The sequence below is a fragment of the Odocoileus virginianus genome, chromosome 2 (genome assembly GCF_023699985.2).
Source record: "Odocoileus virginianus isolate 20LAN1187 ecotype Illinois chromosome 2, Ovbor_1.2, whole genome shotgun sequence".
Taxonomy (NCBI): Eukaryota; Metazoa; Chordata; class Mammalia; order Artiodactyla; family Cervidae; genus Odocoileus; species Odocoileus virginianus.
Window position 1 is genome coordinate 84,229,599 of NC_069675.1, and position 23,547 is coordinate 84,253,145.

The 23,547-nt window shown below is 40.9% G+C and overlaps 1 protein-coding gene across 18 annotated transcripts in view; it reads left to right on the forward strand.

Annotated features, from left to right (window-relative positions):
• KIDINS220 (kinase D interacting substrate 220) overlaps positions 1 to 14,654 on the forward strand; it is a 95,605-nt gene extending 80,951 nt beyond the window's left edge. For 10 of the 18 annotated variants that reach the window (XM_070451905.1, XM_070451909.1, XM_070451914.1 and 7 more), the window contains 3 exons: positions 1,645 to 1,743; positions 3,246 to 3,479; positions 5,814 to 8,509. In XM_070451905.1, coding sequence (XP_070308006.1) covers positions 1,645 to 1,743; positions 3,246 to 3,479; positions 5,814 to 7,076 — 1,596 coding nt within the window. In that variant the 3' untranslated portion in view covers positions 7,077 to 8,509. Of the gene's footprint in view, positions 1 to 1,644; positions 1,744 to 3,245; positions 3,480 to 5,340; positions 5,394 to 5,813; positions 8,510 to 10,208; positions 10,267 to 11,339 lie in introns of those variants that run through there. The other 8 variants (XM_070451922.1, XM_020912064.2, XM_020912063.2 and 5 more) reach the window with 5 other exon arrangements.
• The last annotated feature ends 8,893 nt before the right edge of the window (positions 14,655 to 23,547 follow it).

Consider the following 23,547-nt stretch of genomic DNA (forward strand, 5'->3'; position numbering starts at 1 on the left):
GAAAGCTGAGTGCCAAAGAATTGACACTTTTGAACTGTGGTGTTGGAGAAGACTCTTGAGAGTCCCTTGGACAGCAAGGAGATTGAACCAGTCCATCCTAAAGGAGATCAGTCCTGAATATTCATTGGGAGGACTGATGTTGAAGCTGAAGCTCCAATACTTTGGCCACCTGATGCAAAGAACTGACTCATTGGAAAAAACCCTGATGCTGGGAAAGATTGAAGGCAGGAGGAGAAGGGGACAACAGAGGATGAAATGGTTAGATGGCATCACTGACTTCATGGACATGAGTTTGAGCAAGCTCTGGGAGTTGGTGATGGACAGAGAAGCCTGGAGTGCTGCAGTCCATGAGGTCCCAAAGAGTTGGAGACAACTGAGCGATTGAACTGACTGATACTATCTTACTAATCATACCCTACATTTGGTCAGAAATGCTCAGATAGCACTGGTTTTCTCACAAATCTAGTTATTTCCCATTTGCGAAAGTGTCCAGCACTGCCTTTCCAAGCTACAAACCTCACTGTCTCCTCTAGGCAGCTTGATTAGAGTCAGGAAAGGGTGAGGCCTCCACAAATCCTTTGTGGGCATTTTATTTCCCTCAGGACAGAGGTTTTCTCCCTGCTCAGCTTTTTGCTACCAGGCCATCATTGGTTTCTTAAGAACTGCTAACCTCCTTGCACTTTCACAGAGGACCCCTGCCATAGGCTTGCTCCGTACAGTCTTTTCTTAGAATTAATTTGGAAACTGGGCATTCTATCGATTTTAAACACAGCTATCTCATGCTTTTACCAGTTAATAAAGTCAGGTTTTGTATTTTTGTAAAATAAGTAAACTGTTTATTAATCAAGAAAATTCTGTCTTTCCTCATCAGAGACCCAGTGGTGATAAGATCGTTTTTTGTGCATTTAGTAGACTGGGAAACTTGTGGTGGACATTTATGGTGGCTGAGGTTATCTGGTGTAGTTGATGAACATGTTTGTCAGTGCTTACTTTATTTAGAAGTAAATGAAGTCTTAGCAGGGCTTCCCTGGTAGGTCAGCTGGTAAAGAATCCACCTGTAATGCAGATTGAACCTGGGTTCAATCCCTGGGTTGGGAAGGTCCCCTGGAGAAGAGAAAGGCTACCCACTCCAGTATTCTGGCCTAGAGAATTACATGGGGTCCATGGAATTCCATGGTATAGTCCATGGACTATAGTCCATGGTATAGTCCATGGGGTTGTAAAGAATCGGACGCGACTGAGTGACTTTCACTTTCACTTCATTTAGAACTTTGTCAGTGAGCGACCAGCATGCTGACGGACATCTGTGTCCCCTCCCAGCAGCTTTGTGCTCAGATTTTACAGGATTAGAGGAGAAAAGTTAGCAGTTTTGTTATTGCACATGGCAGGGAAGGTAGTTTCAGAAATAATTGGGGTTAGCTCTGAGGTTGATCCTTGTGATTTATTTTACTTGAGCACCTGAAACGCTTGGGAAAGTATGGAGTGACTTATGTTGTTCAGATTCTGCTTGTTTGCTAATTATTACGTGGGATGATAACCTTCTTTAGGTCAGTGTATTCTAGTCTCTAATATAAATGGGCTTTTTAATCACTGGAAATTCAGAATTTCTCACATTTTGTTTATCTTGTGTTTGTTTTTATTCAGGCAAACATAAATGGCCGTGTGTTGGCTCAGTGTAACATTGATGAACTGAAGAAGGAAATGAATATGAATTTTGGAGACTGGCATCTTTTTAGAAGTACAGTAAGATATTTTTAATACTTGTAGATTTACAACATTTTATAAAAGAAGTGCCAGTAAGTACTGGTCTAAACTGATATTTTCCTATATTTTAAAAAACATTTAAGAATGACATTTTACAGTTGTGTGTAGGGCTCTTGTGTGTCCTATTATGTAGAGTATATACAGCAGCACTTAGCAATATTTACTTTTGGTCATTTCACTTGGAAATATGGGAGAGGGGCCACTTGCCAATTCTCCGTGCTTTCATTGACACTCTCCTTGACCTCATTCAGTCAGGCTTCTGTAACCCTCTAGGCCTTGACCTTGGTATCTGTTCTCGTTGGGTCTGCGTTGCCGAGTTGTAGCCAGAATTTTGTTAAGTCACTTTAGAAAGAACCTCACCCTTAATGTCTGATCACCTTCGATATCTGATCAAATTCCTTATCCCCCTTGCCTCCCGCCCCTGGTGATGTGCTAGACCCCTGGCCTGCCTCCAGCGTAAATCCTGTCAAGATGGTTCAGCTAGGAAACACCCCTCCCCGCTCCAGTACTCCTGAGGCTTCCTCTTTGCATCTTCCCATCCACTGAGCCCCTCACTCCTGAGCTGTAAATGTCCATGTGTTCATGCTGCTTTTGGAATTGAGCCCAGTTCTGTCCTGAGGTCTCCTTGTCCCACTGCAGTAGCTCCTACTGCTTTAGATGCCATCCAGCTTTGCTGCTCAGTGACACGCTCCAGTCGTGCTTCATCTTAATGTTATGTTACACTAGTAACACAGTGGCCAAATTAGAGTGTACTGCACGTATGATGATTGTCGTCATTCCAATCATCCTTTAGTATCTGGTGGGGGAGTGGTTCTGGGACCCCCCGTGATTCCAAAGTCTTTGTATGCACAAGTCTTTTCTATAAAATGGCATGGTATTTGCACACTACACACATCCTCTTGTATACCTTAAATCACCTACAGATTACTTAGAATACCTCATACAGTGTAAATGCTGTGCAAATAGTTTTCAGTGCATGGCAAATTCAAGTGTTGATTTTTGGAACTTTCTGAAATCTTTTTTTCCTGAATATTTTCAACCTGTGATTGGTTGATTCTGCAAATGCAAAACTACTGGATTCCGAGGGCCAGTTGTACTACCTTTAGTACAGATGATCCTTGAACAATTTGGAGGTTAATCCACTGACAACTTGCAGTCAGCCGTTTATATCCAGGGCTTCTCCACATCTGTGGATTCAGGCAGCCTTGGACCACGTAGTACAAACTGCCATCTCCACTATCGAAACACATCTGCAAGTACGCGGACCTGCACAGTTCACACCTTTGTCGTTCAAGGGTCAGTTGTATTGTTAATATGAAAGATAAGCAGATATAGGACAAATTTATTTGAAATTCACTTACAGGAAGTTTGCTTTCTCATTTCCATCATAGTAACTTTGTGTTTAATTTTTAAAATAATTTCTAAAGCTTCTAAAATGTGATTTGTCCGCGTGGATATTGATGACTTTGTTTACTGTTAAGATATTAGAAATGCGAAATGCAGAAAACCAGGTGGTCCCTGAAGACCCACGTTTACTGAGTGAAAACAGCAACTCTGTTCCTCACGGTGAACCTGCTCGTCGCTCTGCGCACAGCGAGCTGCCCCACACCGAGCTCTCCAGTCAGGCTCCCTACACCCTGAACTTCAGCTTTGAAGAGCTGAACACGCTCGGCCTGGACGAAGGGGCTCCTCGCCACAGCAACCTAAGTTGGCAGGTATGTACTGGGATGCCATTATTTACATGAGCTGAAGAGGAAGGACGGGGTTGAATTAGCCGGGAATCTGTTGGTGCATTCAGATAGTCATTTAGAAACTCTTCAGTGAGTCCCCAGGTGAATAGGGTAGAGGGAGGCGGCCCTGTTTTCCAGGAGCTGTGTTCTTCTGGAGAGGACAGTCAACAAAACATAGACAATAACATTATTTCCGAAGATAAGAATTGTGAAAACAGTAAAACAGAGTAATGGCATTGAGGTAGATAGGAACTGGGCTCTCTAGGTGGTTAGCTGAATTCATCCATCACTTGCTATTTTCTTGTTCAATTCAGTAAGCACTGGCTTAAGATACATCTTCACAGATATTCATTTCCTTTTTATTATCTGATGTTAGACATGGAGGGGCTCTTTCTTTGGATGTTCTTAGAAGAGGAAGGACAGGCAAGGATCAGGATTAAAAACAAAAGTGAGAGAACATGAGAAGGAGAAAGGGGAGGACAAGAAGGAAAAACACTAGGAAAAGATCAGAGCAGGGCACAGAACAGAGGGAAGACAAGCAAGGGAGTAAAAACAGGAAGTAGTTACAAAGAACTCTATGGAAAGGGAACTGTATTTAGAAAAAGCAGTGCCTATTATGCCTGCTGTTTGTAAGGATGTGTTTGGTTTGGTTGTAAAAATATTTTGTTGTTACCTTTTCTTACCTACTATAAATCTTATTTCTTTAAGTTGGGAAAGCATTTTATTACTGTGCATTAACTAAGATAAAAATTTCTATATTTTTCAGTAAATTAAGTACACACTTGACCCTTTTATGTCTCTGTTTGAACAACCACGATCCCTTTATTTTCCCTGGAATTTCTTTGAACATTTCCTGAGAAATCCTCATCCTCCATACTTGGTGTTCCCACCATGCCCTGGCAGCTCTCCAAGCCTCCCTTCATTACTGCCACTCTCAAACTTATTTCAAATCTTAGAACCCTTTTACACTCTTAAAAATTATTGAAGGACCCCTAAAGAGCTTTTGTTTATGTAAGTTTTATCTTTCAGTATTTGCCATATTAGAAATAAAAACTGAGAAACTTAAAAGTAAACCAAGTATCTTTTAAACTAGTGTAAACCAACATAGATGACACTTTTATGAAAAATGTCTATTTTTTGAGAACAAAACATATTTACTGAAAATGATAATTGTGTTACCAATCTTTCATGCCTGGCTTAATAGTAGTCAGCTAGATTCCCTTAGCTGCTTTGGCATTCAGTCTCTTGGGAGGTCACACATGAGGGAACCTCTGGGGACTCCACTGTGCATTATTGTGAGAATGCAAGTGGAAAGGCAAAGGTCATCTTCATATGCTTAGGAAAACAGTTTGGCCCTTGTGGATCCTGGGGAGGGGTACAGAGACTGCACTTGGCGTGAGGGAGCGGCCTCGTCTGCTCGGTGCTCGCTGTGTCTCAGGGAAGCTTCTTGGAGCTGGGTTAGTTCCCTCCTGTGCAAGGAAGACTCTGCCTTATTTCTGCTTTGTTTCAGCCTTGGCTCTTTCCTTTCTCAAACTTCCTTGATTCTTTTCTCTCCATTTCCTTCCTTTTTCCCCCAATCTTTACCTCTTACTCCTTGTGTATTACCTTCTCTGGGATATAAAGCAATTCTCATCCTAAAACTTCACATTGGAGATCAAACGTCTAAAACTATTTTATTTCTCTGTTTACTTGGACTTGACTGTTGACCTCATAGCTTCCATTTCTATTCATTTGGATCCAATATTCATCTTCTCCATTGCACTCTATACTTTTGCTCTAAAATTTTTTGTTTTTGTTTTTTTTGCATTTTGAGTACATTTACTCTCTCTGAATTGGAATTTGACAGAAACTTCATGTTGTGCAAGTTGAGAAAGGTTCTTTTTAACATACGTTGAAGATGTGAGTATTTTGTTCTTGAGATCCTATCTTAACTGTCATTTTCTTTCTCTTTTCTAAGAGGCACTTTTATATTTTATCAATGAAGGTGACTTTTGCCTTAAATAAATTTAAAAGTTTGAAATTATAAAAACAAGTCCTAAGGTGGTTAATATAACCTTAAATTATACTTTTAAATATTAACAGTAAACTAATTTTATTAAAATTTATATAAAGCTTTCTAATAACACTAAAATTGCTCATAAGTTCACAGCTTTGTTAAACTGTGTTATACAGAATTCTTTTAAAAGAATTTGGTATTTTTAACGACTTTAACAATTCTTACTGTCCATATATATATTTCCTAAGCTCATGTTTATTTTGCCTTTTTTTGGTTTGTTTGAATTCTTAAATTATTATTATTTTTTTTTTTTGTCTTCACAGTCACAAACTCGCAGAACCCCAAGTCTTTCCAGTCTCACTTCCCAGGATTCCAGTATTGAAATTTCAAAGCTTACTGATAAGGTGCAGGCTGAGTATAGAGACGCTTATAGAGAGTACATTGCTCAGATGTCTCAGTTAGAAGGGGGCACAGGTTCCACAACCATGAGTGGCAGGTCTTCTCCACACAGCACGTATTACATGGGTCAGAGTTCATCCGGGGGTTCCATTCACTCTAGTCTAGAACCCGAGAAAGGGAAGGATAGTGAACCAAAGCAAGATGATACACGGAAGTCATTTCTGATGAAGAGGGGAGATGTTATAGATTATTCCTCATCAGGAGTTTCCACCAATGATGCCTCACCCCTGGATCCTATTACCGAAGAAGATGAAAAATCCGATCAGTCAGGCAGTAAGCTTCTCCCAGGCAAGAAGTCCTCAGAAAGGTCAAGTCTCTTCCAGACAGACCTGAAGCTGAAGGGAGGTGGACTGCGCTATCAGAAACTCCCGAGTGATGAAGACGAGTCCGGGACAGAAGAGTCAGACAACACTCCGCTGCTCAAAGACGACAAAGACAAGAAAGCTGAAGGGAAAGCAGAGAGAGCGTTGAAGTCTCCAGAGCACAGCACAGAGCCCATTCGAACCTTCATCAAGGCCAAAGAGTACTTGTCAGATGCCCTCCTTGACAAAAAGGACTCCTCTGACTCGGGAGTGAGGTCCAATGAGAGCTCACCCAACCACTCCCTTCACAACGAGGCGGCAGATGACTCCCAGCTTGAAAAGGCCAACCTCATAGAGCTTGAAGATGACCCCCACAGCGGAAGACGGGGAGTCCCGCACAGCCTGAGTGGCCTGCCAGATCCCCTCGTAGCCCGGATGTCCATTTGCTCTGAGGACAAGAAGAGCCCTTCCGAATGCAGCTTGATAGCCAGCAGCCCTGAGGAAAACTGGCCAGCATGCCACAAAGCCTATAACCTGAATCGCACCCCTAGCACTGTGACCCTAAACAACAACAGTGCCCCAGCTAACAGAGCCAACCAGAATTCCGATGAGACAGAGGGGCTGAGGGAGATGCCCCAAGTCCTCCTGAGGTCAGGCTCCAGTTCCCACTCCACCGCTCTGCAGAATGAGAACCTGAAGAGTATGGCGCACAAGCGAGGCCAGCGTTCGAGCTACACGAGGCTCTCAAAGGACTCTTCAGAGCTCCATGCAGTAGCCTCCTCTGATAGCACAGGCTTTGGAGAAGAAAGAGAGAGCATTCTTTAAGAAGAACAAGCACAAGTAGAATAGCATTACTGTGCCCCTGTGACAGGACTGACCTGAGTTTTTAGTGACTCCATCTGTGCATGTTATTTGTGTCCATTTCACTCACAAAACCTTCATGGATGAGAAGATCTTGGGTAAAAGAGACACAGCAGAGGGAAGTATGAGAAAGCCTGGCTCATCCGTCAGCCCCATTGTCTTTGTACTTAGAAGTATAAAATCCCACTATTGTTATGACACCTTTCATCGGCATACAGCTGCAAGACAAGATCTGAGTATACAGATAGGTCAGAGAGTTTATTAAATATAAACTGAATTTGCCAACAAAAGTAACAAGCCAGAGATTCCTTTTGAGGAACATTCATTCACTAAATATTTGAGGGAAGACATGCTGCTGAGTGAACCAGAAGCACATTTTGCTCTTAAGGGGTGATAAGTCATGGAATAGCCTCTAGAAACTAAAAGTTAATGCTCTGTAAGTTGAGAACTGTGTTCTATATAACAGATTGCTTATCAAAGAGTTTAAAAATTGTAAGTAGAAAATATAAAGAGGGCTTTAAAAGTTGATAAAAGAGTGAGTCAACAGTGTCCAGAGTAGAGCCCCAGAAACTGGGCCCTTGTGAGCTGCTAGTAGGTTGGCCCGTGGGGCGGGGGGCATCACCTCCCTATGACCTAGATGCCCTTCTTTCTAAATCAGCAGACCTGTACCTAAATCAGCATGTGAATTCTGGGGGAGGATCATAAGAAATACTTCTAGAAAAAAGTTTAAAGACATGTAACAAAGCAAGGGTAAAAAGATGACTCTTGTGTGACTTTTCATTTACTGATAGTGGAGTTAAGAGAATGGTCCCATTGAAGTGTGGTGTGGACTGGAGATGCCCCCTGCCATCATGTGTTGACATCTTTTTGGCCTTTTTAACATAACGTATCCATGTAGCACAATAATCTTCAGTCACAAATAGGATTGTAGATGTTGAGATCCTAGATGAGCAGTTACCTAAATGTGGTGTTACATTTTTGACATTTTCCACTTAACCAGATTTTTATTGACATGCTGAATGGTTTATTTGACCAGTTCTTGCATTAAAAATTTGCCTCTTGTGGGTTTCGTTGCATTGCTGTTTGAGTGTAATCTAACATTTCCATGAAGCGTTTATTTTGCATGACCTTAACAAATGTTTTAATCAATTAAAAAAGAAGGCAGAATGTTGTTGACGTTCTGTGTTGAAATGTTAACATTTTAGTATTTATAGTGTTTATTAGTTTGCAATATTGTGTAATCAGCAGTTATTTCAGGGGCAATATTTTGTTCCTTTTCAGGTGAGTAGATACAGCTTAATATCATTGTAGTGTATTCTTTATTCTGTTTGTGAAGTTAATACAAGAGTATTAAGTGTACAAATAGATTTAGAACACAATAAAAAAATTGCATGCTATTCTGAGTCATGAATTTTTATTCACTGCAGTGATGATTCACATTTTGATTGAAAATAAAAAAGTAATTTGTGTGTTTGTTTTGTCAGAGGTCTAAAGCTCGTTGAAGATGTTCAGGTTCACGTAGCAGTCACGCAGCTGGCAGGAGTGTCCTGAGTGACTCTCGCTGGCTTTGGGAGTGCATGGCTGTTAGGTCCAGCGTCTCAATGGTGCTTTTGTGAAGCATAGCGCCCAAGCTCAGCTCTGTACCGTGCGTTTCTGTACCCACAAGAAGTGGGTTTTCCAGATCCTGGGACGATGTCAGTTTAATTTGTTGCATGAGCATCCTGGAAAAATTTGCTTTTTCACAGTGCTTTGGAAATTGACAAACCAGATGGGTTATTGAGTCGCACCATCATCTCTTCAAGTTTTTGTGTGTGTGTGTGTGTGTGTATCTGTATCTATTTATAACCTGTAGCCCAGCCTGACTCTCACATATGCAAAACTTTGCTGTAAACTGGGTGAAAAATGACAGAAAAGAATCAGTGCTCTAAATTTGCCAGTCCCTTAAGAGTCTGCCTCAGTTAGCGTCTTGCCGTGTTTTGTAAACTGTTTTACCTTTACTTTAAGCCACAGATAGTTTTGTCCACATAGCTAATGTTAAGGCAGATTCATTGACCACAGACGTGTGGGGTGGTACCCGTGAGAATGGCCTTGCTGTCGGAGAGACTGGAAAAGAACTGATGCTCTCTCAGTTGATACAGCTTTCATGATGCTGGGTGTTTAAGGATCAGCTCTCAAATTTGGGGAAACTTAAAATTCCTAACAACCATTTTCAGTATTAACATGAAAACTTGTTTTTGTCTTGTATTTTATTTATGCAAGTTTTACACAGCAGTCAGAATAAGTTTAATTGCCTAGTCAAATAATTTTAGAAACTTATTTGCTAAAATTCTTAAATTGAGAACTCTTTAGATCACCTGCATGCTATAGTTCTGAGTGAAGTATATTTGTAATCATGATTTTTTTTTCCCTTACAAATACTAAGTGTATTAGAAAATATTTGTGAATGAAATTAAATCTCTTATCCTTCTGGCTAAAATACTAAATTTAAAAGGTTTTAAGATTACATAATTTTTGGCTATACCAGGAATTCTCAGCCTGTTTAGAAGTATCCTAGGTTAAAAATCCCTGAATTCCTGGTTAACTCTTGAGTAAAATCAACACAGCTACCAGGAAAGGAGAACCAGAGGGCACTGTCCCTTCAACTTTATGGAGTGACATTGAGAAAATAAGCTGGTAAAAGAAAGGAGCCGTGAAATTAACTTCTTTGTACTTGAGGCTGAATATATCTAGGCTCCCTCACTGCTTGCCCTTCTGGAATTATGCTGACACTTGGCAGAAGGGAAGGAACAGCCGATGGGACTTTTTTGCTTGGGGTAGGGGTGGAGGGGTGACCAGCCTGGGTGGGCTACCTGAAATGATTGCATTTTTGATTTCCAGGTTCTGGTGCCCCTAACCCTTCCCTAACTCAGAATTCTAAGCATAGGCCATAATTTTGTAAATGAATTGGGAAACATAAATTACTCTAAATTGAGAGCCTCCCCTTGGATGGTCTTTTAATGGTTCATCACTTCAGAGAGGTTGAGAATCCTTGGTTGAGACTGATTAACTAGAAGGCGAATTTAAAATCTTACATATCTTAAACCCTTTCATGCCTAGGAAGAAAATGCTGCCTTTGAGATAGATAGATCTTCCGAGGGATCCGGTTTAAGCTAAGGTATGTAAAAAATTAGTTTTCAAGGTCATCAGTTTTAAACCACCACTGAAACAGTTCTTACCAAGAAGAGAATTAATATTCTTACCACTTTAAAAAGAATTAGGGTTAAAAGTAAGAAATAGCTAAAACAGTTGGTAGAAATCAACAACCACTGTCACCGATATGGTCAGAGACTTTTAAGTAGAATGGTAAAGCACAGCCTTGGTTAACGCCATGCTGCTGTGCCCTGCTCTGGGGGTGAGAGGTTTCTTAAAAGAGCAAGAGCTCTTTGACCAGGTCTGGCTGACTCTGTGGTGAGCGCTGACTCTCCAGTTACAGTGAGGCATTAGAAAACAAGGAATTTATAGGCATAAGTGGATCCATCAAGAAAGGAAAACAATGATTTCCAGACTATTAGTAGAACAACGACTCAAAGTCAGTAAAACAGCGTGTGGTTTGACCTCCCTGAAGTGAGAACCAACCAAAACTGGCCAAAACTGTGAATTACAATGATACTGTACAAGAAAAGCAGTGGGACTGTCTTGAGGTCCACAGAATGTTCTGACAATGTTTATACATGGTGATCAGCTTGTTTATAGAGACTACGGTTAGGTCCTTAGTTTCCTGAGGTTAATATGCTTTGTGTAATGTTACTTCCCGCCTGCCTATGCAGGAGACGTAAGAGATGCGGGTTTGATCCCTGGGTCAGGAAGATCTTCTGGAGAAGGGCAAGGCAACCACTCCAGTGTTCTTGCCTGGAGAATCCCAATGACAGAGAAGCCTGGCGGGCTACAGCCCATAGGGTTGCGGAGAGTTGGACACGACTGAAGTGACTTAGCATGTACAGTGTTCTTTACACCAGTGACATATAATATGAGCCCTTTCTTAGTTTTGCCTGGATTTAACAAAACACAAAGCAATCTTATCAAATGATTATTAGAACTTGAATAAAATTTTACTTTAAAAAAACATTGAATTCCATGCTCCCTGTTATTCAAATTTAGTTGCTTGAAATAAGATCATCTTGATTACCCACCATCGTTCTCTTAATTTTAACATGTGTTTTATACTTACTTACCTCATTTTCTTTCAAGGCAACAGGGGCTCTAGATCTTAGTACCCTGCTCATAGACCATTCCTTCTGACAATTCGGTTACCTTCTCACAGTTGTTGGCTCCTCACCAAATACAAGGGGGTAAAGAAGAGACCACCTACTACTACTCAGTGATCCTGCCTCCGGTTGGTTGGAGAAGAGAGATTTGTCATTTCTGCCAGTTTTCTTTGTTCCACATAGTTGTAAAATTTGAATTCATTTTAATGAAGTGTTTCTTTTAGAAAATTTTAGGTAAAAGCCTGAATGTATATAGCAAAATGCATGTAAATAAACTCCTATATAACTTGGCATTTCTTATATCATCTTCTTGGTCAAGTGTCTAATAAAAAGTTAGACTGTTATTTTCAAAATTACCATAGTTCCTGACACTTGCACTCATTAGTTGTGTTTCAGAGAATTTATAGACTGTATATTGTTACACTTAATGCAGATTAAACTTTTTATTTTTAAAGAATTTATTTTCTTTTTGAGTTCTTTGTGTTTTTCCTGTTTTACCTGAGTTTTACCTGAGTTCACTGAGTCCTGTGTTTTACCTGAGTTCACTCTTTTGTGTCTTAAGTTGTTTTTCTTTTTTTTTTTTTGGTTGTCATGTGTTCATCCATTTTACCATAAAACACTCCTTAGAGTATTAGAATGGGAAAGAACCTCAAGAATGCCTGGATTTCAGATGGCCAGGGGACACACAGTCAGTACTTCATAAGGGAGTGAATAAGGAATACCTGAACTAGGAGAGTTTGCCCACAAATCCTAAAAATACTGAATTTGAATGCCTTCAGACAGTATGTTTATGCTGTAGTTCCTTACAGACCTTGCCCTCCCCTCCATTCAGTACAAGGAATGGTGTTGTCATTTTAATAATATTAAGCTCTCCCCCACTTCCCTATCACCTTATACCCACCTGCTACCTGTCTGACTGTATAAACTTCTCTGTTTATGACTGGGAATTTTTCAGGACATGATATCATGCATTGCTAAAAACTCAGGGAAGAAGACCCACGGCCCATCTTGATGAATGCTGTCATGGTAAAGTGCCAGGCTGTCTGCTCTATGTGGATGTATTTTAGCCTCCGTGTGCCTTAGCCTTTTGTCTAGTCCTTTGTGGAGATGCCCGTCTTATAAATTAATTATAGAATCAAAATGGTTTCAGTTCAACATTTTACTTCAGGATACTGAAGATATTTTTACGTATATCTTTGCAACAATGAGCATATTTTCCCTGAGCCCAAGTTGCCCATGTTGTTACAGTGGGGGTAGATAACATCAAGACCATTTCCCCCCGCCCCTAAATCTGATACCTAGGTTTACCCTTTCTCCAGCTCAAATTTTCAATGCTTTTGTTTCCCCCTGGTAGGGACAGTTATTATTTTCATTGCCTACTGCTAATTGCTGTCTCTCATTCCTTATCTCAGGCTCACCACTCTGATAAATTTGAACTAGAATACATAAATTATACTGGGATTCTGTGCCGAATGTTTTATATTTGAGTGGGCCATTTTGTGTGGATTGAAAATTTATTAAAGTAGGCTAACCACTCTTCCAACCACCTCAAAATCTCATGGACTTAATACATTTGAGGTTTATTGATTGTTCCTGTAACAGTTCAGTGTTACCTAAGTTGACAAAGATTCAGGAGCCCAGGCTTCTTCACTTTGTGGTTCTACCAGCTTCCAAGGCTGAATCCAGGGTCCTTTGCCCCATCTGCATTCTGTTGATACAAGGGGAGGAGAGAGGGGTGAGGCCCCCACAAGGGAAGTTTATATCATCCAGGTATGGAAGTAGTGTTTGCCCATTCCACTGGCCTTCCTAGGCCCCTGGTTGTGCTGAGCTGGAAGGGTGGCTGCGGAATTAGGTGAACTGTACGCCCTGGAGGAGGAGCGAGTGTTTTGGTAGCTCATGGGCATCTTCCCACGTAGATATCTGACATGGATGTTCTGGATTCAACACTGTGTCGCATCTTGTTTTCAACTTTAGTCACAGTATTTTTTTTTAAGGCATCTCTTAATTTTTGCTTTGTATGCAGTTTTCATGCTTGTAAGGAAGTCTATTAAAATCATAGCACCTAACCTGGAAGATTTTAGGATTTTAAGGTAATTTTCAACTGGTTATTTCCATACATCTAAGGAACTTTGCAAGTTTCTAATATTGAGCAGGCTGCAGAGAGAATTAAGCAAGGTTAAGAACGAAAAGAAGCAAGTTTCACAATTTCTCTAGAATCCTTTTTTATCCAAAGACTCAGACCATCCATAATCTTCCTGATTCTTAAAATTTGATTACAGAGCAAGACTCTTGCAAGAATCTATCCTTTCAACATGCTTCCTCCTGGAAGAGCGGCAACTGGACCTGGTTGCTTCTCCTTGTACCAGGCAGATGTGGCAGGAACATGGTCCTGGGAGGCCCCTGCTCCCAGCACAGGGACTGGGAATTAAACAGAAGCTGAACTTCTGTCAGTGGGCACTCCCATCTGGGAGCAGCTCCCACACTTAGAAAGCAGTGCGAAAATAAGACTTTATGTTTACCATTTTGTTTTTAAACAAATTGATCTGCAATCTAACTCTGTTGACCACTTTCAGTTTTTTTTGTTTGTTTGTTTTGTTTTTTCCTATTGGTATTTCATCAATTTCAAGGTACAGTTTTTCACACCTTGACTTTTCTGAAATATCTTCCATAACACCAATGGGAACATTAATGTTCCCATTTTTCCTTCAGTGTTTCCTAAACTAGTGACACATCCCACAGTTGATGGAGTCTTGTTTGGATTGATGAGACATGATATTATTTTATGCTGTGGTCATGGTGAATTGTATCTTTAGCAATAGTAATGGACTAGTGATGGTTTACAGTCAACTGATCCCCCAAATTGAACATTTGATGTTGAATATTTGTTTTATTAGTTATTCTGTATTCATTTTGGATAATGTTGTACATTTATTATAATTTAAAAGTTTACATTTATTGAACACATATGCCTCATATTGCTCTATAATCTCTCTATATATTAACTAATCTCCACAACCTCATGAATTAATTACTATTATCCTCAATTGACAAATTGAAAAACTGAGTAATTTCCCAAGGTCATACAGCTTCTAAGTGGCAGAGCTAGGGTTCAAGCCCAGGCAGTAGACTTCAGAAGGCCCACTCTTATATTACATTTATCTGCATTGTTCTTTAGCTAATTGGAGATGAGTCAATTTTTATACTTCTTTCAAGATAACACTTCAACTTAATTTGCTGTACCATTACCATTGTCTACTTGTTTTAAAATAGGGTTTGGGGTTTAAGAAAAAGTCTTAAATCTATAGTCATGTAAATTACATATATAGGGAAAATTCTTTTTTTTTAAACATCAAACATCTTTATTCCTACTAGTTATTTTGGAAAATGTTTAATTTTTGGTTTAAAAATCTTTAACTTTTTTTTTTAACATGCTTTACCCCATTATTCATGGATTAGACCATCACATTAAAGTTGTACCTAGTGCTGAATATATTAATTTTATTTGTAGTCTTGTTATATGATTTTCATATAGTTGCCCTTCTATATGCCTATTGTCAGTATTCTGTGTTAGATTGCAATCTTAAATACCACTATATGTATTTTTCTTTATATTCTATTATTAAAAATACTAATACCTAATAAATGTTAATAGATAAGTAATGTATATATTGCCTATCTAAAAAATCATTACTGCAGCAGTTTTTTTTTTTTTTAATGATTCTGGTCACTGTCTCCTAAAAAGAAAAGAAAATAGGCAAAATGAGACTTTCTGTCTTTCTTAATGTCAGCGAGTCACTAAAGGCAAGAAACCAATAGACACATCAATAATTGTGGATTGAGGTGGTGGTGGGTGACAATTTAGTTCTATATAATAACCTGCCTAATAATTTGAGTGCTTATTCAAGCCAGATACTGTTACAGGCATTTCACATGGATTAACTCATTAAATCCTAACAAGTATATGCTGTCATTGTTCTCAGTATAGAGATAAGGAGACTGGAACACAGATGTTTAACTTTTACATGACAACAATGCATTAGATTTTTATAGCTGTTTCCTGAACTACTGACATAGTTATCTTAACTTTGAGAAAACCAAAGCCTTGGCAGTTTGAGACCCTTCCATCCCCCTGCCCCCAAGGTCACTCAGCTAGTAAACAGGACAAAGACAGCAGCCCTGGTTTTCTGACTCCAAATCTGATGATTCTTCCAGCCCACTCCATTTCTGCCAGTAGCCATCACTCTGTCCTCCATGGGTCTGCGGTGCTGCTGTTGCCCATATTCCATTGCTGCAGAAAATGTTAGTGGAGAGTATTAAACACGCCCATCTTCACACTTTGCAGGACGAGTCCTAGTTTTCCCAGGAAGCTCTTCTCCTTTCTCGGTCCTCTCCTCCTGAGCCCGGTAGCCTCAAAGCCAGCAGTAAAGAAGCCCAGCTCTGTAGGCTACCTGGGCCTTTAAATCCTTGCGTATATTGAAACAAACCCTCTGTCTGGTTCCACTGTCCTCATTGACCGGATCTCCTAAACTGGTGCTGGGGGGCGGGGTGGGGAGTATGTCAGAGTGTGCCTGTGCAATTGTGTATTTAAATGTGACCTTGCCATCACTGAATGCCACCTTAAGCCCATCACTGAAACCCCATAGCATCAACGGAAGTATTTTTCCTTCAGTGTTTCCTAAAAGTAATGAGACAGTGACAGCTGATGGAAACACTATCTGTGAGGTCTGTCCCTGGTGATGTACACAGCTATAAGTCATTACTTTTCACTGCAGAATAGTATTCTATTATATGAATATGTATAACTTCTCTGTTTACCTTATTGGATATTGGGTTGTTCCCAATTTTCATTGCAAGGTTTGTATGACTGTGCATTATATGTCTCCTGTTGAACTTGTGCAAGAGTTGGGACTTTTTCTGACAGATTTCTGGATTTGAGTTATTTTTTAAAACTTGTACTTTTGTGATCACAAGAAAATCACAGGAAGAAAAGACTCTTGGTTTACTGAGTCACTAAACCTCCTCAGAGACAGGTCTAATCGGGATTGTTGTGACAATCATGAAGCCTTAACTGAGGTCTCAGGGGCTGGGAGTGAGTGAACATACAAGGGGCCTTGTATTTTGAGACGATGCAAGGAGAAGACAGCTGTGATGGAGGCCTTGACGCTATGGTGTGATGGAGAGAACGTGTGTGTGCCCACCATGCCCTAGAATTTCGACCTCCCGTTCCTCTCCCACCAGGTGAATGTATCCCCTCAGATGTCGGCCGTCACTTCACGTGCCGCTTGTCTAAAACAAAGCTCAAGACCATCCGCCAGACCAACTCTCCCCACTGGGTTTTCCTCCTTGTCATGGGTGCCATAATTATCTCTGCTACTCAGGCTCAGAACTGGAGTTGTCTTTGCCTCTGCTCTTATCGCATCCATCACCAGGCTCTCAGGTCTCTGCAGTGTCTCTCCAGACCACCCCACTAGGGTCCCTCCACCTTGAATCCAGCCACCTCCATCACCTGCCTCTCCCTCTCCCCCCTTCACTACAGACTGCACACATTGCTGGCGGAGCCTCCTAAACCACAGAGTTCATTTCCTGCTCCTGGGTGGTGATGAGCCCCTGCCACTCAGCGTAACCAATTTGAGTCCTTTGGAGTTTATTCCTGTGCAAATTGATTTCTAAGCTAAAGTTGTTCCTTTCCCTAGTTTTTCCTGAACATTACAAATGTCTTCAGGAAACTAAATTCACAGATGGTCCTAATTTTTCTGAGTTTATTCTTATTTTCTCCCATGCCCAGGTGCGTGCTCTTTTCTTCCTCACATGCTGTTCCTTCTTGGCACAACATCTTCTCCTGAAATGTAATTGTCTGGGGTATCCATTAAAGCTTATCACAACCCAAGGGAGTGCCCATTTGTCACTGCCATACGCAAGGCAATGGGCCAAAGGTCAAACTTGAACTTGGTGTGTAGCAAGTTAATGGAATTTATGACTGTAAGAGTTGCCATAAGTTGAAAAATAACTGGCTCTCAAATATTTTAGAAAAATTTAATGAGTGATAAGTGATTAAGATGGTTATTGTATAACTTATGGAAGCACAAGAGTCTGGTGCTTAACAACATTCAGAGCATAAAGGTCTCCAAAGAGACCTTGAAAGATTCAAGCGCCCTTAATTTGTAAATTAAAAATGAGATTCGGAATGTTTTCCAACATGTTGCAACTTGTTTTGACTTGCAGCAGCATTAATCTCGACATTGTCTAAATTAATCTTGTTCTAGCAGCCTTGAAAAATAGAAGAATGTATTATTATGCATTGACTTAAAAGGAATTATCATTACTCAGAGCAAAGAATAGCAAAGGTTATGTGAAGTCAATTTTTCATGTGAAATATAAATATATAAAGAGTGATTTGATTGGAATGAAGTGACATTAAAAGTGAGCGTGTGGCCTTGAAAATTAAACAAGATACAGATGATATTGATGATTAGAGTGTTGGTCATTTACATGATCATGATAAAGGTGAGTGCTGTGACTCCAACATTGTGACAAGGGCTGGGAAAAGAGGTAACATTGGGATCAAGTCACGTGTCCTGAAGGACAAACTGAACACAAGGTAAGACTTTAAAATCTGAATGACAAGTGGAGAAATCAAAGGCTTAGCATTTGTTCTGGTCTTTCAAAGGAAACTGGATGAAAATAGCGTGGATTTGAGGAAAACAGTAATTGGAGATGAAAGGAGGTGTTTTCTCCGTGACCCACAAACAAAGCGTCAAACTTTGCACTGGAAAATTACAACATTCCCAACATTCCCAACATCCCCCAAAGCACACATGTCAAAATCGCAAATAGCAGGCCTGTTGCTTTGCCTGTCTGCCATTTGCAGGACGTTCAGACGCGGAGGTCAAGAGTCCATCCAGCTCATCACATGCACACACGCACATGCATACACACACGTGCTGATGGTCCACAAGATGCACAGCAGAGTTGCACAGTCAAGAGTCCATCCAGTTCATCACACACACACGCACATGTGCTGACAGCCCATAGGATGCTCAGCAGAGTTGCACAGTCGAGTCCATCCAGCTCATCACACACACACACACACACACGCACACGTACTGATGGCCCACAAGATACTTAGCAGAGTTGCACAGTTGAGCCCATCCAGCTCAGCGCATACACACACACACACACACATACACATACACACGTGCTGACGGCCCACAGGATGCTTAGCAGAGTGTCACACTCAAGCCCATCCAGCTCATCTCACACACACACATGTGCTGACGCCCCACAGGATGCTCAGCAGAGCCGCACAGAGTCTGAGGCTTCACCACATCAGGACCAGCTGAAAGGGGCTTTCGGAGAAACAGCTTCTCCCCAAAAGCTATTACCAGATTTATCAGTTAGTTCAGCCTTTCTCTGAGGAGGTTCTGTGAGAGGCTCTTTAGGTGAGGGCCCTAGCAGGTGTTACACAAAAAATTGGATTTGTGGTCTCATAAGTCTTGAAAGTCCAATCAAACAGGTTTTTGTTACATAATGTCTTAGACCTTTCAATGTGTGTTCTGAAACTCCAAGAAGAGAAAATGATGTGCAGTCGCTTCCAAATATTGTTGTCATTTAGTTGCTCAGTCGTGTCTGACTCTTCACTTCCCCACAGACTGTAGCCTGCCAGGCTCTTCTGTCCATGGGATTCTCCAGGCTAAAACACTGGAGTGGGTTGCCATTTCCTTCTCCAGGGGATCTTCCCGATCCAGGGATCGACCCCACATCTCTTGTGTCTCCTGCGTTGACAGGCGGATTCTTTGCGGCTGAGCCACCAGGGAAGACCCTTCCGAATATATCCCACCCGGCCTCTTGTCCCCCTGAGCAATATGTAGGACACTATTCCATGCAACAGCCTGTAAAGGGCCATGCTTCATTAAAGCCTTTCCTCCAGAGGACTTCTGGAAATATCAGTAAAGCAAAACGGCCATTGAGCACACTCAAAAAGCAATGATGTTTCTGTTTAAATGAACCCAGGAGGAGAGCCATCTGAGGCTGGTCCTCAGAGTGCTGGATGCTCATGTGGTCAAGTCTAAGTCCTCAGGCCTTCTGTTAACTAGTTACCGACTTCATACCCATCAGGTCAGGAAGAATGAACACATGCATCTCTCTTCTGCATCCTGATGAATCGACCTGCAAGGTCAGAGAGCTCAGGAAAGGAGACGCTGTTATCTAGAAAACCTGGGGTGGTGTGAAGTGACTTAGAGAAGTGAGCTACATCCTGGGTGCCTGCCAACAGGCCCCTAAAGAGAAGAGACTTGTGCGGGGCTCACAAAGGCCCTTGAAGGCTCTGGGGGCACAGGGGCGCCCCCTAGAGGCCGAGCTGAAATGGGAAGAAAAACGGACCGTATGTAGCTAGTGATTTCCAGTTCTTTTCTACCAATAGAATGGAAGCTAGATGTAATCGAGTTGTCAGGGGATAGAACACTAAAAATAAGGTTTGAGAGTGAATTGCTACATAATTTCTAGCATATAACTTGGAAGAAGCTGATGTTCTATCAAAAGAGCACCCAATTTCATCTGCTTCTTTATGTGAGGTTTCTTGGCACTTAAATCTATTCCAGTAAAAACACCAGTATTAAAATTCATGCTGAACTCTGGCTCATTCTATACAAAAGTAACTTTCATCCATGGAGTCTTAAAATAACTGAGTAACAGTCTTACCTGTATCATTAAAAAGTGTGTTTCCCCCAGGTCTGAAAGAGACACGTGTACCACAATGTTCATTGCATCACTGTTTATAATAGCCAGGACATGGAAGCAACCTAGATGCCCATCAGCAGATGAATGGATAAGAAAGCTGTGTACATATACACAATGGAATATTACTCAGCCATTAAAAAGAATGCATTTGAATCAGTTCTAATGAGATGGATAAAACTGGAGCCCATTATACAGAGTGAAGTAAGCCAGAAAGATAAACATCAATACAGTATACTAACGCATATATATGGAATTTAGAAAGATAGTAACGATAACCTTATATGCAAGACAGAAAAAGAGACACAGATGTATAGAACAGACTTTTGGACTCTATGGGAGAAGGCGAGGGTGGGATGATCTGAGAGAACAGCACTGAAACATGTATATTATCAAGTGTGAAACAGATCGCCAGTCCAGGTTGGATGCATGAGACAAGTGCTCGGGGCTGGTGCACTGGGATGACCCAGAGGGATGGGATGGGGAGGGAAGTGGGAGGGGGGTTCAGGATGGGGAACACATGTAAATCCATGGCTGATTCATGTCAATGTATGGCAAAAACCACTACAATATTGTAAAGTAATTAGCCTCCAACTAATAAATGGAACTAATTATAACTAATTTATAAATGGAAAAAAGTGTTTCCTATAAAATATTATCTTAATGCTTATAAAAATGTTTAAATGTTGAATGACTTGTGATAAATGGAAACAAAAATGTTTATAACTTCAATATACATATGTGCATATATATATATGTTCTTTTGCAGAAAGGCATAGTAGGATACTAAGTAAATGATTTTCAAATGCAAACACACATTACAGTAGAATAAAATTTTGGGGGTGAAGCAGGATAGTAACAGTAGTTAAGGGAGAAAAAGAAACCATATGAAATTCTTGACTTCTAAGGAAGGCTCTTGTACTTTAAATATGGGTGATCACTGCTATCAAATTGTGCTGATACACTTAAGAGAATAATGTAATGAGTTTGTGTGCAAATATATTTTGCAGACATTTAAACTTATAACAAAAATTTTAGATGGCAACTGAAAACTATGTGAGTAGATAGATGGTTTTTCAAAGTCCTTTAAGGAAATTACACCAAAAAGTATTTGGAGATTATAATTCTTTTTTTTTGTGGAAGCTGCATTTTATTTGAAAATCCACCCATTTTTGCTAACATACATTTTAAGATTGTAAAAAAAAAAAATAGAATCTGTAGAGACAATGCAACAAGTATGCTTAAACTCATGTACAGAATTGCTTTCCTACAACAAACTGTCCTTCGTAAGGTCCCTCTCAACCCAAACATTAAGATGTATTTACACAAAGAACCAATCAACAGTGCAGTTTAATTCTTTGTTAACTAAACTCTTGGCTAGACATTAATTTTAAAGATACTATTTCCCCTTATTTCAAAGGTACATGATCATAACATGGCATGAGCCAAATGAAAGGTTATAACTCTTAAATGATGTGATGTCTTAGCTTTTCTGATGATGTTCAGGTTATCAAATACTGTGTAAAGTGAAAGTGAAAGTGAAGTCGCTCAGTCGTGTCCGACTCTTTGCGACCCTGTGGACTGTAGCCCACCAGGCTACTCCATCCACGGGTTCTCCAGCCAAGAATACTAGAGTGGGTTGCCATTTCCTTCTCCAGGGGATCTTCCCAACCCGAGGATTGAACCCAAGTCTCCCGCATTGCGGGCAGATGCTTTAACTGTGTAAGGAGTCCCCCAAAACTGATTGGCAAAACAATTTGATAAGTTGTTATTTATAAAGATTTTAAAAATATTTTATAAATACTCTTATATTTATCTTAGAGTCCTGGCTTATAAGTATTATTCCAACCGTCCCGGGGTTGACCTGGCTCAGCCAGGTGTTCCCACTTAGGGTCTCCATGCAGGAGTGGTCGGTCAGACGGTGGCGGGGCTGGAGGCCTCTCAGAAGCGTTCTGACTCACGTGTCTGATGTGTGACCTGGTGGCAGCTGTAGGTGTCAACTCCCACACACGTTCTCTCTCTGCAGCTTAGGCTTCCTCACAAAATGGCAGTTACATTCCCAGGGTGAATGTCCTGAGATGGAGAGAGTGAGAACCAGGCAGCCGTTAAATCGCCTCTTATGACCTAGCCCTGGAATTCACAGAGCACCCTCTCCGTTGCATTCACAAGGTTCAGCCCTGTCTCAAGGGCAGGAGACAGCCTTCAGCTCTTGTTGCTGGAGCAGCTAGGTTCTAGAAAACCATGTGAGACCAGAAATATTTTTGCAGTTATTTTTGGAACATACAAACTGTCACAGATCACTACAGGGATTGTTGCCATTGTTGTTCAGTGACTGAGTTGTGTCCGACCCTTTGGGACCCCATGGACTCAGCATGCCAGGCTTCCCTGTCCTTTACTACCTCCCGGAGTTTGCTCAAGCTGGTGTTCATTGAGTCAGTGACGCCATCCAACCATCTCATCCTCTGTCGTCCCCTTCTCCTCCTGCCCTCAATCTTTCCCAGCATCAGGGTTTTTTCCAATGAGTCGGCTCTTTGCATTAGGTGGCCAAAGTATTGGAGCTTCAGCTTCAGCCTCAGTCCTTCCAATGAATATTCAGGGTTGATTTCCTTTAGTATCTACAGGGTAAGGAAGACAAACAGTCTCCTAGGTTGCTATCATGGCAGAAAAATGGATGAAAACGTAGCTCTGCTACATGCTAGATGCACCCAGACTGATTTTAGAGAGCTGTTTATCTCCAGGGCAGAATTACAAACAGCATGATGGAGCTCAAAGGATCTCTTGCTGAGCTTCTAGTGAGATTGAGAGCTGCTGGGGCACGTGCTTGTCCACACCTCCCGAGGGCAAATGCTTGAGACCTCCCTCCTTCCAGGGGCTGCACAGAAGCTCTGTTTTGGCTGAAAATATTTGAAATCAAGCAGATCTTTTCCCTCAACGCTAAGCCTTCCACATACTTCTGGTATGTGATTGCCTCCATTTTTTTTCCCCTGCAGGATGATTTTCTTCGTTGGGAAATGTCAGTTAAAATTTACACCCTTACTGTAGTGAAAAAGATGTAAAAAATAGAAATGGCTTTCTTTTCAGACACTGTCACTATCTCTCTCTTGCATATGGCTTCCAGTAAGAGTTTTTTCTTTTTTTTTTTTCTTCTTCTCCTACTTCACTGATGGTTTGGCTATGGAATCTCAGAAAACTTGGGCTCTTGCCTATAACTAAGAAAGCAAAGTCCTGATACAGAAAATGTTGAAGTGTATAGAAATCGATACTTACTATTTTTAGATTGCATATCAACATAAGACTTAGAATTCAAGTCCCTTGTCTTTATCTATTAGTAGATGCTACGCAAAAGCGATCCCTTTCTTGTGAATAAAGGCATAGAAATAGCCCAACATTTCCAGAACTTTGGTCCTTTTATCTAGTTCAGTGGATCACTTGAACTTGAAGCATGCCATTTTCAATGG